Source organism: Sylvia atricapilla, chromosome 16 (genome assembly GCF_009819655.1).
Source record: "Sylvia atricapilla isolate bSylAtr1 chromosome 16, bSylAtr1.pri, whole genome shotgun sequence".
NCBI classification, from domain to species: Eukaryota; Metazoa; Chordata; class Aves; order Passeriformes; family Sylviidae; genus Sylvia; species Sylvia atricapilla.
In genome coordinates this window covers 9,010,749-9,037,248 of record NC_089155.1, presented here as the reverse complement: position 1 = coordinate 9,037,248, position 26,500 = coordinate 9,010,749, and the positions used below count along the sequence as shown (strand labels likewise).

The 26,500-nt window shown below is 42.1% G+C and overlaps 1 protein-coding gene across 3 annotated transcripts; it reads left to right on the top strand.

Annotated features, from left to right (window-relative positions):
* Positions 1–7,893: 7,893 nt before the first annotated feature.
* ARFGAP1 (ADP ribosylation factor GTPase activating protein 1) lies at positions 7,894–25,205 on the top strand. 3 transcript variants are annotated; one of them, XM_066330854.1, is made up of 13 exons: positions 7,896–8,025; positions 11,460–11,523; positions 12,364–12,473; positions 13,451–13,622; positions 14,525–14,625; positions 15,280–15,366; positions 15,850–15,946; positions 17,270–17,326; positions 17,520–17,552; positions 20,679–20,735; positions 22,085–22,144; positions 23,271–23,347; positions 23,803–25,205. In XM_066330854.1, the coding sequence occupies exons 2-13, from the start codon at positions 11,464–11,466 to the stop codon at positions 24,128–24,130; spliced, it is 1,239 nt and encodes a 412-aa protein (XP_066186951.1). In that variant the 5' UTR covers positions 7,896–8,025; positions 11,460–11,463; the 3' UTR covers positions 24,131–25,205. The 3 variants fall into 3 exon arrangements, with proteins under 3 accessions (XP_066186952.1, XP_066186953.1, XP_066186951.1); XM_066330855.1 differs by lacking the exon at positions 20,679–20,735 and having other exon boundaries at positions 7,894–8,025; XM_066330856.1 differs by lacking the exons at positions 20,679–20,735; positions 22,085–22,144 and having other exon boundaries at positions 7,894–8,025.
* The last annotated feature ends 1,295 nt before the right edge of the window (positions 25,206–26,500 follow it).

Genomic DNA, 26,500 nt, shown 5'->3' with positions numbered 1-26,500 from the left:
CAGGTTCAAATGATGCTCCAAAGGCTGAATGTCACTGTTTTTAGTGTTTAAATCAGGAACCTCTTCCCATCCAAATGTATTGTTGCATGGATCCAGCTGCATTGCCAGGGGTGATTAACCTTAGATAGTGGGACCTTGTTATCACCTGTCTTATTACATCCAAATTTCTGGGAGAAGTCATAGGTTTACATTAGAAGAAATGAAGAAACAAAGTTAGCACACTTGAAACAAAGCAGCAGTACCTTACCACAGCTTGTTATCTCTAATACCTGCAGCCTCCTCTCTCTGACAGATCAAGAGGAGCAGCAGAGACTAAAAGTATTAGCTGGGGACGTGTCTCTTCACAGCCAAACCCTGTAATTGTCACAGCTGCTGAAGGCTGGAGATGGTCGTACATCCCACGGTACCATGGGGTGCTTTATTCCACTCAGTTCATTTACATCCACCTCCTCTCCATTTTAATAACACCAGCTGGGTCACGGTGCCTTTGCAGATGTCTGATCAAACACAGCAGTGTCAGAGCGTTCCAACCTTTCCATCCACACCCCAAAGGCAAAGTGTGCCTGTCCCAGTGCTCCAGGAGCTAATCAGCCAGCCCACTCCGCTGCTCCAGGGCACACAGCAGCCTTCCCGAGATGCCATGTCACATCCTATTTCTGTGTCACTATTAGAAGTAAGCCCCACTGCCAGTGGCCTGAGTGATGGCAGCTCAGCACTGCACACAGTAGGATTTCCTGCAGACACAACCAAAATGGTGACAGGGATGTCTTCCCATGCAAGGTGGGCGAGCTGTGAAGCTTCCTGCCACAGCACACTGTGGAAGTTTAAAATGTACAATTGAATTAAGATATATCGTCTTCCTCCATGGGAGAGGAAAGGGCTCTCTCCTGTCTCCTCAAGATTAAAGTTGGATGCAGGGAGAGGATCTAACTGCTGGTGACCCAAGGCTGCCTCCAGTCACCTTGGGCAGCCAGCTCTGGCTGTAAAAACTGGACTCTGATGTGTCCCATGTGTCCTATTGAAGACTTTCAACATAGAGAAAGATTACTGAACCAGCTAGAAAGACAGTATGAAAAAAAGAACAAGAACTCTTGACCTTCTAATTTTAAACTTGTAATTTTTTAAACCTGCCATTACCCTGGGCTAATAACTGCTGCTCTGGGACTGAAGCCAGCTGAAGCCAAGTCTATCATGGTAGAAGAACCAAGAGAGGTGGCAATAGCCCAGACACGTCCTTCTTTTCTCCAGAGGGACCAGAGAGGCAGAGAAGCCCAAACTGAGCAGCACCACAGTGACACACCTCAGCAGGCCATGGCCAGAGGAACTGCACACCGACCTTCTCCTCCTTTTGCAGCCTGGTGAATTAATTGCTGAGGAAAACAGGCTGGTGACAGCAAAGCACAATGTTTCAAAAATTGTTCTCATCACTGCACAAGAAAGGAAAAATTCTCAATGACTTTTAAGCTTTGAAATAGTTTCCCAGCAGCCCAGGGCGATCTGTAAAATTCATCAGAACTGGTGTGTGAAATCTGTCATTTTCTCTCTGATCCCTGTGAAGGCTTCAATGTTGGGGGGAGGCAGCTCCTAATCAGGGCTTTTGGGCACTTTTACACCACCATCGTCTGCATTTCACATTCGTAATTCTCTAATATTAACTTGCTGAACTGCACAACAAATTCTCATCACTCCTTGATGAGCAGGTGGAGGATGGCAGAGGTAGAAGACAGGTTCCCCAAGTTCTCTGGTAAGTCAGAGTAACAGCAAGGTGAACAATTTGTCCATATCTGGCTGATGCAGCTGCCTTGTTTCTGTGATCAAGGCCTGTATGAAGGAAACCTGACTGGCATTGATCCTCCCCTGGATCAAACACATCAGCAGCACCGAGTTACCTCTACACTGGAGTCAAGGTTCAATTTCACACCTTTACAGCTTTGCTAATGTGGTAATTCTGCCATAACATCCCAGGAACAGCCTCTCTCAACCCTCTTTTTTCTATTTCTCCATGGCCATAAAAGAAAAGCATTGAGATACCCTGGAAACTGCCAGCATTTTTGTTAGTCTGAGGGGGTGCCTTGTGCCCCAGACCACCTCACCCGAGCAGCAGCACCGAAAATCCTCCCTCATCCTCTGAAATCCTTTACCTGTCCTATTGGTCTGGAGACCAAAAACATGTAACAACTACTGAAATTGAGAAAGGCTGCTCAAACTAGTGTTGTAGTAGCTCTGGGGATGGCATGTGCAGGGATAGGACCCAGGGAACAATATGGAGTTGTGCCAGGAGAGGTTTAAGTTGGATATTTGGAACAGATTCTGCCTCCAGAGGGTGGTTGGGCATTGGAACAGCTTCTCAGGGAAGTGGCCTTGCCTCCCAGACTGGCAGAGTTCATGGAGTGTTTGGACAATGCTCTCAGGGACATGAAGGAATTGTTCTTGTACAGAGCCAGGAGCCTGATGGATCCTTGTACCTTCCAACCTAAGATATTCCATGATTCTATGTCAGCATTCCTGACAAAACAGGCACAGCCTGGAGCCGAGAGGAGGCAGTGCCCGAAGGGTTAAACCCTGCAGGAAAAGCACAGCTGACAGCCCAGCACCTCAGCCATGCAATCCGAGTAGCTGGCATGATTGCAGCCACATTTCCAGCCGCAGTTTCACTAGGCACTGTGACCAAGGAGTAATTCAATGCAGCTGCCAAGGTCCCTGGGTATTGATACCAAGTGATTATTCAAGGTTTCCATGCAACAGTTGCATTTCTCAAATGATATGACAAAAAAGAGAGCCTGAAGGGTGAGAGCAGTCTCCAGTTTCAGGCACTGGCTCAGGGCACTCTCATTTAGAAAAGCTGCTTCCCCATTTGCTTAGGAATCATTTTTTCCTCTCAAATGATTACAAACTTCCCCGAGCCAATTTAACAAGCCTCAAGTGATGTGATGGAGAAGAAATCAATAATGAGTTTCTTTTAGCATGTCTCTTGAAGGACATCTGCAGCCGTGTGGGTGTGCGGTGTCAGGAGCCGGCGTTTGTGAGTCCTGCCCCGAGGAGGGGATGGAACATGCAGTCTCAAGATATTCCAACACACACACACACAAACCCAGCTATTTTTTCTGCTGTGTTTTCAGTGATATTCTCTCCAATCCCAGCCAGGGAGAGCTAATGCGTATTAAGAAGTCAGCAGTGTCAGGTGCCACCAGGCTGAGGGAGCATTTTTTACACACATTTACTTAAGAAAGACTTAATTGCCTTGGAAATAAGCCACTTGAACCAGGCTCCCAGAGTTCATTCTGAATATCCACAGAGTAGATTCAAGCAGCACTTCCAGGCTTTTTCCCTCTCCTGGACCAAGCTGGCCACTTCAACAGCTTGGACTGACAGTGCTACAAACTGTGATGTGACACACATGGACGTGACATAAACACAAAGTTGAAGCTGCATGGAGTAACAGCTGCTTTTAAAATAAAAGGTTTTGCTTTTCTGTTTGCCGTTCTAAAATCAGAGTCAAGCTTCCTGTGGTCTCATATAAAAGCTTTCCAAATTTTGTTCAGCTTTTGAAATGAAAAGAAGGCGCACAGGGAGAAGGTTTATAAAGACAAGTATCTGCTTAAGTTTGGGTTCAGCTCTGGCCCTGAGGTGGAAAAATAACGAAAGTATGTCGTTATTTTTCCACCTCAGGGCTATGAATGACATGATGGGTAGTAGAAATACACACATTAAAATGCCCTCCCAGCTGCATGGAGGAGTGGGCAAAGGGAGCTCAATCAGAAGTGAATTCCCTATAAATATGCAGAGGAAGGATGGGGGCTGATTACTGTCCTGATCTTGTCTGTGCTTTGAAGAGCTGGACATGAAATTCAGAGCTGGAGCCTGTGGTGTGTGGTTGTTGTACAGGCAGGACTCTGATTTAGCTGTAGGACTAAATCCTTGCCTAAACTCTGGCTTCTTGTGCCTGACCACCAGCAGGGCTGTGCTGGTCATTAGATGGAATTCCTGATTTGTGTCAGTGTCAAGCTAACTGAGGAAATGTATCAGAAAACACGGGTTTCTCAGCTGAAATGGAAGGAAAAAAGTAATGTTCTCTTGTACAAGGAAAGGGAAGAGACTGTTTCATTAAGTGCATGTGACATTTTTGCAGCTTAATGGCAATATTCATTGTAGCTGGCTAAGTTTGCTAGACTGTGGCTGCCAAATGCAATGAGTATCTATGGCCCCGAGTGCTATGATTAATAAAAATAAATCTTATTCATTCAGCATAATAAATAATAATACAAAAATAAACATTTAATAACAACTGGTGTTTCATCAAGTGGCAGGGAATATTTCACATGCTATCTTTTTGGTATTTTTAAAGTGACATACACGTCAGTAGGAATCTTCTCTTGAGATTTACAAAGATAAGACCCTCCCCCAAAGTCACTCTGAACTCTTGAGCCCGTGAAGTTGAAAATGAGGTGAAGCCTTCGGTGGCTCAGGTGACAACCTGCAGTTCCCAGGGTGCTACTCAGAGCATGCAACCCACAGAAGTAGCAAAAAACCCTGCAGGAAAACGGGTGTTATCACAAACCCATCAATTAACCAGACTTCTCCTGGCACTAGAGGAGCTGAGTTTGGGGTTGCATTATTATTCATACAGTTACAGACACAGCTCTGTGTTACAGACGCAGTTCCATGTTACATTCACAGTTGTACTTTATTCATGCAGTTACATAAGTCACACACAGTGACAACACAGAACTGCAGTGGTGACATTTATCATGCAAACAGGTCCATTCCTCGCTCCTTGCTGCTCAGATTTATTAAGTAGATTTATCTAAGAAGGGATCTGCATTTCTTCTTGTTCCCCCTCAATTTAAGTGTTGTGACATCCTGATATAGTGGCTCATCTCAGGTGTGTTGGGAGGGAAAAAGGCAATAAAAATTCACAGTTTCTCGGTCCATGACAAGTGCTGCTACTAGTGAGGGTTGTAATTCAGCCTACATAGGCATCAGTAAACAAGTCCAAACAGGGTTTTGTGCTATGTCTTTTGCCTTTAATATTTGAAGTTCAGGCTGTCAGCTATTCTAGAAGAGAACTTTTCAGATATTTTTGTGTGATTTAAACCGAGTGGTAATGCTGCTTCATTTATGTCAGGGACTGCAGTATTTAATAACTAAAGTCTAGTCTTATTAATAGATTAGAAAGAGTTTAGTAAGTCTGTAAAACAGAAAAAAGTGAAAATGAATGTTCTTTGGTTTAAATCTTATTCCAGAGCTTTCTTTTCCCCTAAGAAGTTCCCAAGCCATCATACAAAATCATTAACTTTCAAGCAAAATTGCACAGTAGGTAGCTTAGCTTAGTAAGTTTCCACTTGCTATTAGTCTTCTTCACTGCAATTATGGTGAACTTATTCATGAAATCTCTGCAGAATTTGGCTCTAGCTGTTTTCTGTGCTCTCAAATCAGACTGACCTTTACATGTTTGCATATTGTCCTTTTCAAGCCAAGCAAAATGATTTCTATCTGGAAAATCTCAACATGGAAAACAGCTCAAGGATGCTGTGACTGCCTTGTATTATTTTATGCTGTAATTTGTTCCTTATCGTCATGTTTCACATGTTCTTGACATTGGGCATAACAATTATAACAATGGCAATTGTGCTAAAAATATTTGTCATTTAGTTTCAAGCTAGAAACAGTTCAAAAGCAGATAAAGGGAACAAGCAGGGAAGGCAGTGCTGGCTGCCTTTGCAAATGTTTCTTCTTGGCATTATCTATTATCTCAGAATAGACATTTGCCACACATTGCAGAGATGGGGAGAGAGCTATGCACCCATCCCAAATTCCAGGAACGGTGCAAACTGGACTTGCCAAGGAATGGCACACATTTATTGGCTTGCTGAGAAAGACAAATGTTTGTGGCATCCCTTCATTCTTGCTGCACAGCAGACAGTCCCATCCTGCAGCCCTCACATAGGTGAGTCTTTTCTGCTCACTGTGTGTCTGGGGTTGAGGATGACTCCTGGCTCAGGCTGTGAGCACACACATTCACCCAGAACCACTGCAGAGCCAACGCCAACACAAATCCCCGGATTATCTACCAATTATATGGAAAAACAAAGATTAATATGCTCATTAGACCCTGTAACGCAGCATTTGTGTAATGGGAACCTCATTGCCTGTTGGTTCACGTTTACCAGAAAATGACGGCGCTTATGAGAAGAGATTACTTTCTTCTTAACTGGAAAAGCAAATTATTTAAGCCGAGTTTGCTTTATATTTCATACCCCTTCCTCTGTCGGCCTTACACACGCACACTTAAGGGCCCATTATCTTCTCATTGATGTGAGGGCATTATGTGTGTAGCCACCATTAATGGTAATGAAAATGGCTCCTGTTAATCTCCCGTGCGCTGATAGTCAGATAATAGCCTACTTATTAAGTACAGAGGCCAGACTAGGAGTTGCACTGAAATGAGCAGTGGATTGTCTCTGTGGGATTCAGACATAAACACTAAATCACTGCCCTGTGCCTACAGCTGATGATTAAAAAGAAGTTAGAGGTAGAATAAATGTGCTCGCCTGGCCCGTGCTTCCAAGCACCACAAAGCAACTCTGGGTGCTCTTTCCATCTGATCCACCTTCACCCTTTTGGGAGGATCTCTGGAGACAAAATCCTGAGTTGGAAGGAACACACAAGGATCATCGAGTCCAACCCAGACTTTTTGGGGTTTCCCTGCACAGGAAACCCCCAAATCCCACTCCATGCATCCTTGAGAGCATCATCCAAAAGCTCTGGCAGCCTTGGGGGCCATGACCATTCCCTGGGGAGCCTGTTCAGTGTCCAACCACCCTCTGGGAGAAGAACCTTTTTGTAATATCCAACCTAAACCTCCGCTGACCCAGTTTCAGCCGTCTCCTTGTGTCCTGTCACTGGTCACCAGAGAGCAGAGATGGGAGCACAGACCTTGTTCATGTCTCACTCAGTCTCCTCTTCAGGCTGAACAACCCAAGAACCTGCAGCTGCTCCTCTAATGGCTTTCCCTCGACCCTTCCTCATCCTTGCGATCTCCTTTAGATGCTCCTTAGTAGTTTTAGATCCTCCATGTGTTGATTGGGGTGCCCCAAACCATCCCAGCGCTCCAGATGTGACCACAGCAGAGCTGGATGTGAAGCTGGGGAAGCCTGGGGGTCAAACCAGCCCCTCCATCTGCTATTCCCAGCCTGGGAGCAACACAGGGCATCACCCGAAAACTCTGCTTTGCCCACTTCAATAAGTGTGTGAGGAAAACCCCCACATCATTCCATAGAATCCACCTCCACAGGCAGCCTCCCCTCAGGGATAACCCCCGGGGGTCTTTTTGGCAGCCTGGAACCGCACCGAGAGCAGCGCGCGCGCAAGGTTCGCTTTATAACTTTATTTCAGCTTTGGTCGCTTGAAACAAATCCCTCAAACTTCCATGTGGAGCACGGGGAGCTGGATATAACGGGATATTTTCAGCGCTCCTCACCCGGCCCGGCCCGGCCCGCAGCGGGTTAAGCCGCGCGCCCACAATGCCCCGCGCCCTGCAACGTCGGCGGCGCCGGGCGGGACCGGGCCGCGGCCGGGACCGGGACTGCCACCGGGACTGCCACCGGCACCGGGATCGCCACCGGGACACGGGCAGCGGTGCTGCTCTGGGTTGGGGTACGTCTGTATCCCCACGGCTCCCCGTGCCGGGGCGGCTGTGCCGGGCCGGCTGTGCCGGGGCCCCGCAGCCCAGCGCGGCGCTGAGGTGGCGGCGCTCGGGCCCGGCCCCCGCGCTGTCACACAGGACGGTCCCGAGGGCGGGCCGGGTGCGGGGCCGGGCTGGCGTGGCGGGCAGCAGGCGTCTGCCTACCCGCTCTTTCAGCTGGTTCTGTGTTATTTTCTCGCCTAGAAAGCAGAGGCCGGAGGGCTCGGCGGAACCCGGCCATGTTCTGAGGGAGGCTGCGGGACGCCGCCGGGATCCGGGTACCGCAGTGTGCCTGAAGGAATCGCCCTTCTCTCGGCCCCGCGAGGCGCTGGCTGAGGCGGGTGAGTGCGAAACTGCGCCGCTTTAAAAGTACGCGGCGGTCTTTGAGGTATTTGTGAAGGAGAACCGTGACAATTCCATGGAGATGGGCGCAGTGTGTGATTCCAGAGGTTTCTCCAGCCTCTGTGGCCTTTTTGCACTGGTGGGACTCACAGGGAGCCTTCAGGACCATGAAGTCACCAGGCCACGTCACCCGCTGACTCTTCGTTACTGAATTGCAAAGCCCTTTGCAGGTTGGCTCTGAATTTGCTCTGTAATAGAGGAGCAAAGTCCTGTTACGTGTTATTTCCACTTTTAGTCCACTTCTGCCTTTTTGCTTGTTTAGCAAACTAAAGCTTTAATAACCAGGAAACTCCTATGGTGTACATCTAGTTTCTACTTTGGGAGCAGACTGTGTGGGAAGTAAGAGATTGGTCTGTGTGATGCTGTCTCTTTCCACTTTGAAACCCTTGTCAACAATATTTATATTTTTCAATTGAAACTTACTCCAAAACTAAACATTTTCTTCTCTGCTTATGTCCTTTTTTATTAGAATACAATGTGTATTTCTTTAAGGTGGCTTTTTTCTTCAGTATTTAGTCAAGAAGCATAAACAGCACAGCAGTTATATGTCCAGTCTGCTATCAGGGCTCAGATTTTTGGTGGTAATCAATGATAATCTGTACCCTTAAAACTTCGTGGCAAAACCATTGAAATAAACTAGGCACCTCTAAAGACATTACCTATTAGAAAGCTTAGAACATGACATTTTTACTTTACCCTTTAGTTCCAGATGCTTTGATGGGGGAGGACAAGGTGAGAAGATGGTGCCTTTAGTTACCTCCTTCTTTTCTTGGATGTCGTGGTGTGGGTGAAGCTCTGCCTTCCCACCAGACAGACGTGATGGTTTGGGCAGGGAACTTGGTGCATGTGGAATGACTGTATGTTCAGACTGCAGCTGGCCAAAGTCTTCCAGTTTTTTGTTTAAAAAAAGTTAGTTGTGGCAGAACCAAAACCAATTGCTTCCTCTGTCACCTTGGAGCTGGAAATCTGAAACTGTGTAAACACTGAAGGGGGCTGGATATTGGCTGCTGGAGGATGGATGTAACTTTCTGCCTTTGGCATGGGCAGAATTGGAGTGGGAAGAGGTTTTCCTGTTCAGCTCCAGCAGTGCTCATCTGCCATTGAGGCTGGAAGGCCTCTGCATGTAGACTGCCTTTGTTGGTTATTCTGATTGGAAACGTGTGAAAAAGGAGGGAAAATAGTAAAGGAAGGGTAGGGGTAAGAGAATTGAGCATCCAGCCAAAGAGAGGAGCCTTGGAAGCTGTCAGTGATGTACAGGAAGATGCTGGGGAAACTCATTCCTGGGGAAGAGGCATTGACATGCAAAGATAAAACAGCAATAATGGCAGAGAGGAGGGCCCAGAGGGTGCACTGTTGTCTGTCTGGCAATTCCTGCTGAGTTATTTACTTAATTTCTGTACTGCAGAAGAAGAATTCTCCATTATCTCACCAGGGACAAATACTGGAATTGAAGATGTGGACTGGGAGTCATGTAAATGTATTTATGGTTGTTATTTAGGACAAGCAAATGCATGTAGTGCTATCTCCCTCCCTGCTCACATGCACATGAGTAAGTTAAGGAAGATTAAATGTTATTGCTATTGGAAAAGGTGTGTCATTTTATGAGGAGTCACTTGCCACACTTTCATTTTCCTGCTCTGAAAGTTACACAATTTATATTAGATTGTTGTTAAAAATGACTGTGCTGGTTTTATTTTAATGCAGGTTGATAGGAAGATTTTATTCACCGCTATTTGGAGTAACCTTTTGGGTCTAAAACACTTTTATCACAATTACCTGGTTTTGCCTAATACAAAGTAGTTAAGGCTGAAAAGGTAGCACATTCTAAACATCAGTGAAAACACTGTCCCTTAAATTCCACAGAATTAAACATTTGTCTACAAGATGTTTACAGGGAAATAAGTGTTTTAGATAAAAGTCAGCGAGTTCTGCTACAAATGTCTGCTTTTAGCAGTGGCAACACGTAGGTACAGCACTGAGCTTTGTCCTCTCTGTGTCATGTTATCTTAGCTGGTGATGCACAGAACTATTTATTGTATTGCTCTGCTCTGGGGATTTCTGAGAAGTTGATGTCACTCATACAAATGCAATGTTTCCTTACCTGTAGCATTTTACCTTTTGAAACACCTTTCCATTGTTTATTGAAGATACATCTTCCCTCCCTCCCCTCAGGCTGTGGCAGTTGTATGTAACAATCATTTGCCTTCTAAAATTATTATGAGATTGTTAATTTTATTGATGTTCCAAGAACTTTTGATACTATTTAGTCAAATAGCACAGTGAACCAGTATCAGAGAGTTGTATAAAGGCATTTTTGCCTCTCACACCAGTGTTTGGTGAAAATATCAACCTGCTGTTTTATGCTTTGTGTTTTGACTGGCCAATAAGCCTGACATTTAGTGCTATTTCTAGTCAGCTTGGTGACTTCTCTCTTTTATTACATCTTAGAAGTTTGTTTTCTGGAGTAGAAATTATAAGATGGAGAGGAAGTAAAAAGGGAGAACAGATGCTATTTATTCAAAGTTAATTTAAATATGATGCTATTAGTTGGTAATAGGAATTTATTTTTTATCTAGATTGCAGCCGAATGCTGCACCCCACACTATCATTCTTCAAATTGTGAGTGCTTTATGTACCTCGGGTTTGCCAGGCAGTGCACTGTGTGTGAATCACATTTTTTGTCTTAATGTGAATTTTATCCATAGCTTGACACTGCTCCCTGCTGTTTTCTGCATCATAAGAATTAGAGTGAAATGATGTGGTCTGCCAGCAAGACATGCCTCTTGAATTACAATTCTGTTTTGTGTAAAAGGTCCCAATAATTGCCTTAATTTCTTATAATTCAGTTGACAAACAAACTCAATATTTCTGGAAAATTACAAGTTCTTGTATCATCTAGTAAGGGGCTCTTGTAGCAACGTGTTCTGCACTCTGAAGTGTGAGTTTCTGCTATTTATTGCATAGGTGTGATGAGTTGTGTGCATGTGATTCCATGAAATCCTGGATGTTAGGAAGGGCTTTCAGGAAGGGTAGTGGGTGGGTCTGGGGGCAGCATCCAGGAGAGTCTGTTTAGATACCACTTGTGACATAGAACCTCCCACCCACTTTTCAGCCATGAACAACTGCATTACACCTTTCCACTGATGGAGCTAAGATGAATAAATCTCCCCAGAAGTGCAAAGTAAATGGAAAAATAAGGTTGTGGGGTTTATGGTGGCTTGGTTTGTCTGTTTTTCCTCTGCAGCTGGTTGTGAGTCAGTGGTTTAGCTCCCAGGTTCTTGTCACAGAGCTGTGCCTGTGAGGTACTGAGTGTCCTACCAAAATCAAATCCATGATCATGACTAAATTTTTTTCCGTTTTTCTCCCATTGCAGAATCATGGCAAGTCCAAGAACAAGGAAAGTCCTCAAGGATGTCAGAGCACAAGATGAGAACAATGTGAGAAAATCATGGTCTTTAGATCAGCTTTGTAGAATTGAATTTGCTTTTTTACCTACTCCAAATGTACACTGGGATCCACTACAGCTGCTGTTGTCTTTGTGCTCTGGCTCACTAATGCTAACATAGAAATTTGGATATCTCATGTATGCATTAGAATACACTGCTGCATTATTTGGCACAAGTATTACAGAAATTGTAGTAATGCTGGAACCCCTAGGGTCTTTTCAACAAGTGGTGTCTGGGGCACAACTTAAATTAAAATACTCCATTTTCAGTAGCTTGTTTATACCTTAAATGTGATAGTACATAGAAAGATTCAGCTTTATTTATATCAATACATTAAATCTTGAGTGATGAATCTGACCATAAAACTGAAGTTGTTGCACTGTATGAGCAATAAAGCTATTTCTAAAGAAAAAATTCTGTTTAGATCTGCTACCATTTACTGCCAAACTCTAGTGTGACTGAAAATATGTTCCAAACTTCAAATTTTGCATTTGTATTTTGCCAAGGAAACCTCAAGAGTTCAGTTTGATTACTTTCTTTCAAGGCAATGAAAATGAAGTCAAAAGGAATTCTTTGCATAGTAATTTCTATTTGCTTGTCTGTATTTCCTCATTGGTTTTTGTTGGTTGGTGCAGTAATTTTTATGATCCAAGCAGCGTAAATAAATACCTGAAGGAAGTTTATGATGTCAGGGAAGGTGTTTCCAAACACTAAGAACCCTTCTTTAATTATTTTTGGTGTGTGGTGTTTTGATGATTTGCCTTTTTGAGCTGTGACAACATCCCATGGACAGTGGTGCAGATTGCAGAGATAACTGTTTTTCTCTCACAGGTCTGTTTTGAATGTGGTGCATTTAACCCCCAGTGGGTGAGTGTGACCTATGGAATTTGGATCTGTCTGGAGTGCTCAGGAAAACACCGAGGCTTGGGAGTTCACCTCAGGTCAGCCTTGCCAACAGACCATGGACTGAGCTGCCTTACCTCAGGCTTCACTATGGCTGTGAGCAGCCTGTGTTGGTTTGGGATGTAGAGAATGTCTCAAATCCAACATTTCACTGGCAGTTTGGCTTCATGGTCCTCTCCATAGTGGGCTTTGCTCTCTGTGCCTTGTCTGTAACTATATAAAATAGTCTAAAACCCAGCTTTATTCTGTTCAGGAGATTTCTTTTTTCTTTGTAATTAAAATGATGGCATTTGTTGTTTTCCAAGAACCATGCTCAGCTGAGATGGAGATCTATGGAATGAGAACTGTTTTGGGTTCTGGACGCTCACAATGTGTATGTAACAGGGCCAAAGCAGAGAACAGTTACTCAAGTGACGAAAGGAGAGAAAGTCTAGGAGGGAAATCATCAAAGCAAGGAAGCCATTCAGAAGTGCATTCTTTGGTTTTTGAAGGGTGATTTGAAGCTCATTAGTGAGCAGATATTGCATAGGAAAGAACTGTTTGGAACTGTTCTGTATGTGGCATGGAAGAAAAGAAAAATTTCTCATGAAATTTCAGAGATGAGGACATAAAATCATAGAGTTGCAAAGGGATCATCAAGTCCCACCATCGAAATACATGATAATAGACAGAAAAGGAAAATTACAGAGTGAAGTATGGGAAAAGTTTTCTGTTACATAGTGGGTAGATTAATTTCTGGACTTTGAAGGAAGCTGCTTTTTCAGTCACTTGCCTTCTGTTGACTGTCTCCTTTAAATGCCAATAAGTGACATGATTTTGGCTCATTTCAGTGAGGATCTGCCCACCTTCTTATGATGATCTGTCTTTCTGTACTTGGAGAGTGTTCTCTAACATGTTTATACTCTCAACTTTTGAGATAGGTTGTAATAAGGAGTTTTTTTGTCACTGTTGATACAGCAGGAAATTATAACAAGCTGTGATCTAATTTATATATTTTTTTAAACCTGCCTTTCAGTTTTGTGCGTTCTGTAACCATGGACAAGTGGAAGGATATTGAGCTGGAGAAAATGAAAGCTGGAGGTAACAGCAAATTCCGACAGTTCTTGGAGTCTCAGGATGATTATGATCCATGCTGGACAATGCAAGAGAAATACAACAGCAAAGCTGCAGCTCTGTTCAGGGACCAGGTGAGCTCAGTTTTACATGTGTCCTTACCCCTATGATCTGAAAATATCGAAGTGATTTGTAAGTACTTGGTTTTGAAAGGAGGGAAAGTTGCAATATTTGGTACCTCTGCAGTGGTTCCTTGAATAGGTAAATGTGAGAGAGTGAAATCCTGGAAGAGTTAATGTAAACCTGACTGAGTTAATGGCTCAGGTATTTGGCAGAAGAGAAAAGGAATGTTGTCCTGCGAGGGAGATAAGGTGGGTTTAGAAAAAAGTGTCTTGGGCAGGCAGGAGCTTTTGTGGGTTAACTTCCTTATTTTGGGTAATTTCTCTAATTTGGCCCAAGGGTTACCCAAGGGTCTGGTACCTCAGAGTTGACAGTCCAGTCCTCTTGGGCCCTAAAGCTCTTAGAGTGCTTCTTCCCAAGTCTTTTAAGAGTTTTCTGTTGAAATTTTCATTTCTGCGTTTAGCTGAGGTAACTCTGATTTTCAGTGCTGCAGTTTAGTCAGTGGAGCTGTCTCAGTCCTCAGTTCACTGCAGTTCACTTCAGCTGTGCAGTTCTATCCAAAGTGATTTTTGATAAATCATTAGTGTATGTAGTAATGTACAACAATAATGGAGTTCTGTTCCTCCCTTATTGTGTGATTAATGCTTACATCTCTTCATTAATCCACTTTCCTCTTCAAATTAAACTTGCCTCTTTGAGGAAATTGTCTATTTTCTGTTTCAGTTGCCTGAAATTAAACCAGTGTTCAATTCAACATCACAACCCGTGAGTCAGAAAAGAATTGGTCTCTTGTGGAAAAAAAGTTAATTGATCCAGCAGCAAATTGGAAATGTGACTTCTCCTAATGCTACAGAGCCAGTTTATAATTTGTATGAAATCTCTGACTTGGCATTCTTGACTATTCTGTCTCTTGTAGGTAGCTACAGTAGCTGAAGGCAAGGAGTGGTCCATTGAAACTTCTCCTGCCAGGAACTGGACCCCACCTCAGCCTAAGATGTCTCTGTCTTCTGCTCACCGGTACGTGCCCTGCTTACCCAGTGTTGGTACAGACACAACATCAAAACCTGATAGTTTCATGTCTGCTGGGTTTACCCTGTTGGTGCTGGTGTCTGAACAAGCTGAGGTTATGGAGTATGAGGTAACAGGACTCTGTTTTTATAGTAATTCCCACCCCTTGCACTTAAGCCTTAAATCATGGCAGGGAGAAGTGAGAGCAGGGGACAAGCCATGCTTGGATTATCCTGACTTATAATGCACCTGAAATGACACATTTGTGTCACTCACAGGTAGTGTGTGACATCCTTACCTTAACTGTGAGGCTGTGCCAATTTGGGATTGGATGCCAGAGGGAAAAAAAACCAGACTTTTCCCTTCTGGTGTGAGTTACCAGGGGAGCATCAAAGCTCTATACCACAACAATTGCATTGTTCTGCTTTTCCATGTAGTGTTTGTTACTCTGTGCACTAAAGATCCAAATTAACTGCAAAAGCAGTTGTAAATCAAAGGAGCAAGAGCTTCATGCCTTTTAGTGGTTGCATTAGAGTTCTCTTCTTGATAGATGAAATAAATGATCAATTTTTATCCTGGATTATGGTGGTATACATCAAGCTGCACTGCTGAGCTAGTGAGTTTTGCTTAACATGGCTTTGATTCTTCAATATTTTATTTCAGTTCTGCTGGACAATCTCAGACTGCAACTGCCTCTTCTGACAAGGCTTTTGAAGACTGGTTAAATGATGATGTCAGCTCCTACCAAGGGTAATGCAATATTTACTGATTTTCTGAATGCCTGTCTCTCTAGCCTAACAAAACGTTAGAAGCGTTGAATAAAAAGTTTGTAACTCCAAATACTATTATGGGAGATTCCAAATCAGATAATTGTAATTGTATGTTGTACCTTACAGTGATTTGAATGAAAGCTTCTTTCATTCCTTTTCTCATTTTCATGTGTCACTTTATTAGGATTTACTCAGCTTTCTGATGACAGTGATCTGTTAAACCTGGAGAATCATTAAGACCACATTAGCTTGCACAGAGGAAATTGTACTGTGCTAGGATTCCTCAGTGGATCCTTGGTGTTTGTATGAAGTGAGTAGTTTTGTATTTGGGGTGCTGGGTGCTACAGGACTTTCTTTTCCAGGTGCAGAAACAATTGTCATTCTTCCATGCTTTTCAGTTCTTGTTCAATGTTTGTAATGGCTGCATGCTGATAACAGGTGCTGTTTATTTTTCCTGTGGCAGTGGCCAAGAGAATCGCTATGTGGGCTTTGGGAACACAGTAAACCCTCCAAAAAAAGAGGATGACTTCCTGAATAATGCCATGTCCTCATTGTACTCGGTAAGGAATCGCTTGGAGCTTTCTGAATTACTGTTTTCTTCTAGTCTAGCCCCTGTTATGGGAGAGTATGAATGGAGAGGAGAAACTAAAGACTGCAGATGAATACAGAAATGCAGAGTATTGGCTGTATTCACCAAGAGTGAAGAAGATACTGGTGGACTTGAAAAGGCAAAATGGAGAAACTTGAGCAGAATTTAAGAGTTATATCTGGTATCAGTTCATAGAAATAAGTGAGCATATAGCAATGAATTAAGAAATAATAATCAACAGGACTGAAGGAAAATGTAATTACCTGTAGGGAGTAGCTCTAAATCTGTTAAGCATATTAGGGACGTTCTGAGGAAAACAACTGAAATGTGTGTGTATGTGGGTGCCAGAAGCCCCAAGCAGTGATGAAAACATTTGAAATACTTGTGACAGGGTGTGAAGAGATAACAGCATATGGCTGAACAGTTGTCATGATTCAAGTAGAGATAGTGAAAGATGCATTGTTGAAATAAAATGGGAATAAAGTCAGAGGCAGTCAGGGTCATACTGGTGCTTTGATAAGGCTCCAGAGTCACAATGCTGAACAATATTTGGGGTTAGTGGCCAACAGCCATTTGTAGAGCCTCAGTGGCCTAAGTACTCACACCAGGTTCCACTGCTAATTTAAAAATAAATAACTAATTTCACTAGAACTTACCAAGCGGGAGGTAATGCCTGAGCCTTTGAACAGATTGATCACCATGTTCCAGGTGATCCCACAGGCTGCTTGGTATACATCAGCTAAACATTGTCTAAGTATCTCACTGTTTTTAGGCCAGAGAGTTCAGATTAAAAAGCACACCGCAGTGTATTGCAGGTGAGCTAAGACAGCTGAGGAGAGGTGACAACTGTTCCTGTGAGCCATTCTTTCAGTCCAGTATCTCCCTTCACATCCTGGCTGGAATGCCCTCGTGTGAGCACAGACACACATTGCAGTGTGCCCTGAAGTCCTGGATTTCTGGGAGGCTGAGTTCCTTGCATGGGTGTTCATCCTGGTGAGAAAAACAATTTGCCTTGCAACGCATGGGAGGATTTTCCCCCACACTTGTAGCCATTTTTTGGCAGAGTAACATCTGAACACTGGCTTCTTCAAATTCACACAAATATTGGAAGTTCATCACTAGATTTCAGTTAAATGAGAGGCTCTGATTTTTCTCTCAGTAGCAGGTTGTTCTTATGACTGCAAGACAAGTTGTATTAGAGCATTTTGACTTAAGCTTAGGTGTTTTAATGAAAACTTGGTTATTTGCTATTATTATTCACATGTAGCTCATTATTTTCTTGCTTTCTTTAAAGGGATGGAGCAGTTTTACAACTGGAGCAAGCAAAATTGCCTCAGCTGCCAAAGAGGGTGTAAGTAAATAAAAAGGGGTTTAGTTAGTAATGGAATGCCAGAGGTGGTGATATGGGTATTCTCTTTGCACTGTGAAATTCTGCCAAAGCTCCATTACCTTGGAGAAGATCGTGCAGCACTTCTAAATGCATGTCTTTAAAACTCAAAGGGTTTATTCCAGGTAAACCTGCATGTGTTTGCTTCTCTTCACAGGCTACCAGATTTGGATCTCAAGCAAGTCAAAAGGTGATTATAGATTTAGCTCTTACTCAGTCTAATTGTCTTTAAGTGCCATGTGTTTGCCTGCACCAATTGACTTAGATTTGATCATCAGCAGACCAGTGTGTTTTGCCTTCATAGTGCACAGTAATGTTTAGTTCTGGCTTTTAATTCCATGGGAATTGCAATCAACTGCAGTGATCAAATTAAGCAAGAGATAAACAGGGATACTCTGCTGTTTGCTCCTGTTGGATGTATTGGAGAGGCTGCAGAGCTTGCAGACCTAACATACCCCTGGTTTACTTCTGTGAATCTTAAATGTGGTCTAGCTTGAAGTAATTTCCTTGGTGATACAATACAATGCAAGCCATCTTCCCATGGCTAAGACCTTATAAGATGTTAGAAATTTGAACTGCTCAATATTGTTAATAAATCAACTTGTTTGTGTGTATTTTAAAAAGTAGCCATGACAAAAGGATTTCACTTATCAAACTGGGGTTAAAACAGAGACAGTCAGACCTGATTACACAGAGCTCTGACATAAGCAAGATCTGCCTGCAAGGAAAAGTTTTAAATTCAAATATAAAAATGCATAGAAGAATGGGATTCTTAATTTGCCTGGTTCTGAGTGAGATGCTAATATTTATAGAAGGATCAGGAATTTTAATTGAACTATAACTGTTGTGTATGTGCAGCATTAGCCTGGTTTGATTTCTGATAGGCATGGAAAGTATTGCTCAAAGCCAGTGTGCAGGTGCTGGTGTTCAGACAGGTCTATGCACTGGGATATTAATCCTTCAAATGGCCAAGCTTGGACATGTTTGCAACAAAAATGTCTTGTTAAAGCACCCAAACTTCCTACTTCAAAGCTTTTGAAGTATTTACTGGTTGGCTTAAGAAAAACTTAAGTCTTCTACAGGTCTTCCTCTTCACTCTCTCTGGCAGTTTTCCTTTTAGAACCTGCTCTTTCTTTAGTATTATTAATAAATAGAATATTTAGTTTAAAAGCTCATTAACATCTACTGACAAGGACCACAGCAACATGGTGCTGTAGAGTCTAAGCTGTGTTACTGAAGGTTAAATTTTGTTCCTGAAACTTCTGACCCTTTACAGAACAGATTTAACACATTTTATATGCTCTACATTGGTTAAAAATGTATTTGGGGCCCAGTGACGGAACACATTTCACTGTTTCTCTTGTCAGTAGATGTTGAAAGTTGGAAAAGGTTCATGCTACTTAACTTGCCTGAAAAAATGCTGCCAAATTTTTGCTAAACACTGCTTCTGCCTTCCTTGCTCTTTTCTCTTTTGCTCTCTGGGTAAAGTTTTGGGGCTACAAGCAGCAGCCAGAGCCGGTAACACCCTCACATCTGTTCTTGTGCATGGACTCCTTGTCTGTTCGTGCTGAATATGTGCATTTGCTCCTGAGCTGTCTTTTCTTTTTCTGCCTTTTGTCAAACCTGTTTAGAATAATGTTGTGTGTTTTGTATGGTAACATTTCTTCAAACCTACTTAAAGTTTGTGAAGTTGGATAGAGAGACCCAAGCTGTGCACTGTCTGAAAATTGACTGTGCTGCTGTCCACACTCTGATTTCAGGATTTCTGTTTGCATGTCTGCCCCAGGAATGTGCCAAGAGCTGGGTGTTGCTGGAAGGCAGACACTGAATGAAGTGTTTGTAATGGTGATTAGAGTGCTGTCCTCAATTCAGCAGTAGGAAGGAAAGATGAAGTGATTTAGATGAAAATACAGTTGTACCCAAATCTTTCCATTCCACATTTACAAAATTATGTGGTCGAGTAAGAGGGATCAGATTCTTCCTAATTCTACCTGAACTATTAGCCTGTGTGTGTTGCACTCTTTATTGTAAAATATAAACACTTTGCTGGGTTCAGTAGATTCCAGAGGGTTTTTCAAAGGTGAGAACACCCATTTCTTGTTTTTCTTAAACTTTGTAGCCTCACTTCCAAAGATAGCAAGCCCTTTGTGGTTTGCATTCATGTTTCTCATGAGGTGGAAGTGGGGTTTCCTTTTGCCTTTGCTTCTCAAAGAACTTTTGTCCTGTAAGGAGTGGAAGTACTGGAGATAATGGCTGGGAAAAGGGGAGATCCTGGGAATGCTGTGGCTGAGGGAAAGGCTTCTTAGACACCTGAGAGTCTGTGCAGGAAAGATGTTTAAGGTGCTGAATTCCCAGGAGGAACATGAGTGAAGGCTCACACCCTGACCAATGGTAGTAATCAAATATGAACCCTTAGGAAATGAAACTTAATTGCTTGGCATATTGGCCCTTTTGGATTAACCAGGATAATTCTGGAGGCACTCACTATGATAATTATGACTATGATAATTCTGAAGACTATGGTAATTCTGAAGAAAGTTTAAATCTGTCAGAAACCTCTGCATAAGCCTTTGACAGCCTTTGTAGGGCAAGGAATGATTTCAAACTCTTCTAAACCTGCTGTCCTTGTCAGCATTGCCTTAGGAATTTGTGGCTTAGACTGTGGGCTTACATTTTTGTAAACTGCCTCTGAAGTACAATATCCTTGTGTATCTTGTCCTGGATTGCAACAAATTTTTGAAGTTTGTTCTTTTTTCTCCCTGCAAACCTGGAGCTTTAAAGAAAATAACAAAAATCGTTTGTCGCAACTTTGGCTCTTGTGTAGTGCTCAGAAGCACTTGGGCTCTTACTCTAACAGATGATGATTGGAGCACTACAAGACAGAGAAACTGGGGGGAAATCAGCCAAAAAGATCTAATTCTACGAGTAATTTAATTAGTATGGAAAAATAAGGGGGGATGAGGACAGTTCTTCCAAATACTCAGCTGCAGGCATTAGCAAGGGGCCCATCCTTGAAACTGTTGCTTGGTTGCACATTGCTTCTGCTTCCAGTGCAAGGTCAGACTTTGCTTGGGCCCTAGGCATCCATTGCCATGTGTATCTGATTTTAATTTATTGTCTTTTAATGTCTCCTGCAGCACTTTGCTGTGTGTGCTTTTCAGCTCATTCTGCTTGTATGAATCAAAGCTAAAGGCTTCTTGTGTTTTTGGAGATACTGCTGAGAAATGAGCCTGCAGAAGGTGTTTGCTGTGGGTTTTTATTGGGTTTTTTAAAAAGAAAATATAACTGACTTTGTTTTTGTTTTGCTTTTAAATAGGCGTCAGAGTTAGGTCAGACATTAAATGAAAATGTTCTCAAACCTGCCCAGGAAAAGGTAACTGGTAATTTCTGCTAGTAAATGACTTGCAGAAAAATGCTTGCACTCACTCTGGGAGTGGTTGATTCCTCCTGCCACAGCTGCCCAGGTTCTCAGGGGGTTTTTCTGTAGAGGGGAAACATCAAACAACTCAGAGTTAGGCTGTTATCAGAGAAATGTTAATGAGGGTTAACTCCCTCCACCTACCTTTCTCAGAGTTCACCAGAGTCTGTCACATTCTTTCTTCTTAGATACCATTTTATAGATTTCATGCTTTCAATAAAGGAAGATGGAACAAGGGGAAAATGCACCCTAAATGGATATAAAATCAGTTGTTTTTATATATATATATATATATATATATATATTTATATCTGTTAGTTGTATCTTGCAGTGTTAAATTCCTAGTGTTTTGCCTACTTGCCAGCTTTATTTTAATTCAGTAAAACAACTTTGAGCCATTTGTAGGGAATGTTTTAATCATATTGCAAATTAATTTCTTTTCCATTACCTTTATTAATTCACCATTCTTTACATGGCATTTCAAACAACAGGAGAAGACTCTAATTGGTTTTCTATTCCCTAGAATTATCCACAGCTTATTTCAGAGGGCTTAGATGAATTCTTTTCAGGCTTATTTTTAGGGTGCATTTCCTTGAGCTGATTTTTATTTTGTAGGACAGTTTAATGAGAAATTATGCATTCTGTGTTTAAAAAAAAAGAACTCCATTTCCCTTAGGATGTTGTGCTGTTAGTTTTAAATAAGTGTTGCTTTCTGAAATAAGTACTCTCTATATGGTTATACAAAGTCACTTGCTTTGGAACAACTGCCATTTATTAACTGTTGAAAGGTTCCTGTTGTATTGTGTTCCACCAAAATTCAAAGCCCTTTTAATATTTAAATTTTAATATTTAAATAAGCATCTATAAAAGGTAGAGAATAAAAGGGATCTGCTAAGTTTCTAAACACAATCTTCATGTGCAGTAGAATATATTGATAAAGCTTGATGTTTGCAGATGTTTTTTGTACTGGTGTTTTTATGCTTAGCAGTAGTGTAATGATGCCTGAACTGTGTTTAAATGATACCTTCCTCAAACTGGGTGTGATACCTGCCTCAAACTGGGTTTTAGCTACAGAAAATTCCCTCAAACTCAAAAGACTGAGCTTCACTCCTCTATAGATCAACAGACTTTATATATAATTTTCTTAACTTGGTTAGTTTTGGCTTGAATCTATTTTGATTCAGTTTGGGGTTGGGTTTTTTGACATTTTAGCTGTTAATTAAGCACAAATGAGCTTGTCTGAAGGTTTCGGTAATAATAACCATTTGTTTTATGACTAATTACCAATACTTTGGTCCACATAGGTGAAAGAGGGGAAAATATTTGAGGAGGTCACCACGGGGGTATCGCAGTTGGCCAGCAAGGTATGAGGTGGCCTGCCTGGCTTTGAGGAGGCCAGAAAAGTCAAGCCAGTCTCCATATTCTTACAAAAAATAATACAAAACGCCAGTGCAGCTTTGGTTTGTGCTTGTGTTGAATAGAGGAATTTGGAAAGTGGAGTTTTCAGTGGGCAGCACTTTTGTTGGGGTGTTCAAAACTTCACAGGCATGTTGGTGTCCTCTTAGTAATTTGAATGAGGACATGGGGTGGTTATAAAGAACCAGTGTCCCAAAACAGCACAGAAAACATGTGAGGGAATATGGAGACAGCTTGTGTTCACCAGTACAGTAAAACCTGCTAATGCTCTGCACCTTTCTCTTTGCCTTCCGCTGCTCTTGGTGCTCGGGGATGTGGTAAGTGCTGTCTGAGGCTGCCAAGCACAGAAACCCTGCACAAACTAACACCTGCTGGGGTAACCTGCATGGTGTTCCCCAGGAATGTGTGTCTGCCAGCACTGGGAAGTCAGCACTGGCAGCTCTCTCATAGACCAGCTCAGTGTCTTAGGTTTTGGTACTATTTGAATAAGAGAAAATAAATTATGTTACCTGTTCTCTTTAAAGCCTGGCAACTCTCAGGCTGAACTCTGGGATTCATCCTCCCTATCCCTAACTCAGAATAGTACCTTCCATGGTGTCATTCAGAAATTGTATTTCTAATCCAATTCTAGGGCTCAACTTTTGTCCTGTTTTATGAGGATATTGAAATAATGCTGAAACAGAGTGAAAGTAGCTGTGTAGAATAGTAGAAATATAAATACAAGTTACATTAATCATAAAACATCAGTGCTGTCATTAAGTTTAATTTTATGTACAGATAAATTGCAGTATTTTTGTCAAGGAAGTCTAGGAGAGAATTCAAAAGATATTACAATGGGTGAAAAATCTAAACCTGACCTGCTTCCCACCCCTTCCAGCAGCACAGTGCTGTCAAATGTATGTTCTTTACATCCACCACGTAACTGCCCTTCAAAAACATTAATGAGCTGTGAGTTAAATGCGTTTGACTTATGGGAAGAAGTGGAGAAATTTGTTCTGGCTTTTGCTGTTGGGCTTGGCAGAGGTGTTGGTTCAGTCCAAATGAATGGAGTGTCTTTTTGTTTTTTCCCTCTAGGTTCAGGGAGTTGGGAGTAAGGGATGGAGAGATGTCACCACTTTCTTTTCAGGCAAACCAGATGATAATTCTGACAGGTAATTTTTTGTTCTTACTTTCTGTCTCTTTGAACACATAATCTTATCTCTTGTACATTCTCTGCAGTATAGTAGTGAAAGGTAATTTTTCAATATTAAGAATTTATTCTATCTTTGCTGATAGTACTCCTCTGTATAATAGGGAGGAATTCAATATAACTTTGTTTGTAACTGTTTTTAAAGTGAGAACAAAGCAGTGCCCATATTTTGGTTTAAAACTTACTCCAAATGCACATTCTCTTTCCCTGGGCCTGCTAAATCTCTCAACAAAATCTGTGAATTAGACAACAAGTTGATGTCATTTGGAGCAATATTTAGTTCTTCCTTTATCATCAAGGGGTATTTTTAAGCAAAGAGCAGTAGAATTACGGTTTTCTTTGGGGTCATTTATTTTTACTGTTATGTTTGGCATAACTAACTTATTTCTACCTTCCTTTCCCCCCACCTCCCAAAAGACCAGCTGAGGGAGACAGCTACCAGAACAGTGGAGGGGAGGGCTACCAGAACAATGCTGTAGATCAAAGCTTCTGGGAGACCTTTGGCAACTCAGATGCACCAAAAGCTCATAAATCTCCAAGCAGTGAGAGCTGGACCTATGTGGACAATTCCACAGAGAAGAAGAGCTCGGATAGCTGGGACGTGTGGGGCTCGGGAACGGTCTCCAACAAGAACAGTAACAGCGACAGCTGGGAAAACTGGGAGACCAACTGGGAGAACACAGGAGGGGAGAGCAAGACCAGAAAACCTCCTAAGGCAACAAAAAATGCGTGGGATGACTTTTAGAACTGTTAACCCTGCTCTGCACAGCTGGCAAAGGGAGGCTGTGCTGGCTGATGGAGGGGAGGAAGTTTTACATACACCTGGAGTATCATGGTTGACCTTTCTGATCTGTTCGTGCTTCCCATTCATTCTCTTTCCTTCTACCCTAGTATAGGGGAAAAAAAAAAAAAGTAGCATCTGAATCTTTTCTTACATAAAGGTGGCTCTCCCTTTTTTAACGATAGTGATAAGTATATTCTCCTTGCACTATAGGAGCTGGCTACAGCAACTTCCTTAACACGAATGTTAAAGGAAAGAAATCAGTGCAAGGACACTTCCATGGCACAGCCTTGCATGTGTAGGTTAATAGGTGTTCATCCAGTCCTCATCTAATTGGAGATTTGGGGTGTTTAATGCAGACAAAGGACAGGGTGTGACTGGGAAAGACGGCCATTAACTGGGCAAGCTGCAGTTGGATACATCGAGTTTCAATGCCTTATGGATTGCTCTGACTACAGGAGGTCTGGCAATTCAAGATGATCTTTAACATATTTTTTATTGGAGCTTTGTTTTTAAACATTGTGATATTATTATTATTATTTTTAGTAGTTGAAAACTTATTTTTCCCCTGTAGAATTCAGAAGGAATCTAGAGTTAGATAGTTATTTGTGTAAACTTACAGGTTTGACCTGAGCTCTCAAGGGATATCCAGAATGGCTCTGCTTGCCCACCTTACTCAAGGGATTGAGTTTGCACTGTGCAGCTCTGCTACACAGAAAAGCAAAGCTGTGGTGTTTTCCTTCCTCACCTAAGCCCTTGCCCCAGTCTGAGTATTTTATATACTCTTTTTTTTTCTCTTTCTTCCTTCTACCTGTGTAGTATTTTATTAATGCTGTTAAAAATGAAGTCTTTTTGCTGCTTATGTCATTCTGAACATCTGTTTGGCAACTTGGCAGCAAAAAAAAAAAAATTACAAAGAAGATTCCAGCAAGAAAAAATGGGTGGAAAATACAAGAACATTGAGGAAAGAGCCTGGCAGCAAGCCCCTTTCAAGATGACTAGATGTCTGGATTTAATAGTAAAATTTAATTTAAGCAGATGTTTTCCAAACTGTTCTTTAGTGTGTTAAGCTGTATCTCTGTTTCTGTCATGAATTTCTCCACATTTTCTTCCTGGATCTTGTTAAAGAAACACTATTTTGGAAACTTGAGAAACTCTTTGTCAGCATTAAGGACTGGGACAGGAGATTCAGTTATGTGTCAGTTTTGACCCAGCAAATCACTTTGCATGACACAAACCATAACTTCTAGAGGAGAACTGTGACTTTTAACATCCAAGTCATCATAGGTATCCCATTTTATTTTGGGGGATGGGTTGTGAATGTACCCTCGGCATGAAAACAATCAGCGCGCTTGAAAACTCAAATCATGATGTTCTTTGTGGTCTGCTTTTCCAGCATGGAGTTCTGTCTGTGAACCCTGGAGATACCATTACTTACCTAAAAAGCCTTTTCTTTTAAAAACTGGTTAATTTGTTCAACAACCAACCAAAGGTGTCAAAGTTACCTTAAATAACACTCCACTTCTTTTACTCCTCACAGAGGTTTTTGAGCAGATAGGAATATCAACAGTTGAAAAAGGAAAGAAAATTCATTTCCTCATAAGTAGCAGATTTTAAAGGGTGAAGTCTGAGTAGAAGTAGCTTTATTTACAGTCTGAATCTGTATTTCCATTACTAGGATCTTTCAGATGGTGAACAGAATATTTTTCCGGTCTTCTCTCACCCTGTTCTGTGAGAGTTGGGTTTCCTTTTTTCCCCCTTGCTTCTCCTGAGAGCGTGGTCTGAAGCTCGTGGTCTCTGAGCCTCTGCAGCAGGACCCAGAGCTGCCCAGACCCAAGTGCTGCTTCAGGCTGAGCCATTCCCAAGGTGTCCCTGCTGTCACAGACCCTTTGGAAGTGCCAAAGGCACGAGAACTCTCAGTTTGTGATGCTGCTCGTGGTACTATTGGCAGCAGTTCACAGCCTGTCTAAAACAAGGATTTTTTTTCCTACTTTTTCTCCAGTGTTAAGTAAACTTTATCACAGCTTAGCTGCATATCAAACATAGCTTCGGTTTTTTATGCTTAGACCTCTGTTGCCTCCTTGTCAATGTGTCTGCTGCCCAGTCTCAAGCTGATTCAGCTTCTTCTGTGCAAGTTTCTGTACAGTTTTTCTTTCATAAACCTCCTGAAATGGCTCATGGCAGGAGAATCTTTATTTCAGTCCACTCAATCAGTGGTATTGTGATGTGTGTGTGCACGTTCTCCTCAGCTGTGAGCTTTTCCTGGGACAAAAGTGGTTTATTTATGTATCACTTGCAGCCACAATTGGCATGAGCCATTTGTTTGTTCTTCTG

Coding starts and splice junctions, on each gene's coding strand:
- ARFGAP1 (XM_066330854.1), top strand. CDS start 11,464: ATGGCAAGTCCAAGAACAAGGAAAGTCCTCAAGGATGTCAGAGCACAA. Junction 20,736..22,084: donor TCAAACCTGCCCAGGAAAAG/GTAACTGGTAAT, acceptor TGGTCCACATAG/GTGAAAGAGGGGAAAATATT. Junction 23,348..23,802: donor CCAGATGATAATTCTGACAG/GTAATTTTTTGT, acceptor ACCTCCCAAAAG/ACCAGCTGAGGGAGACAGCT.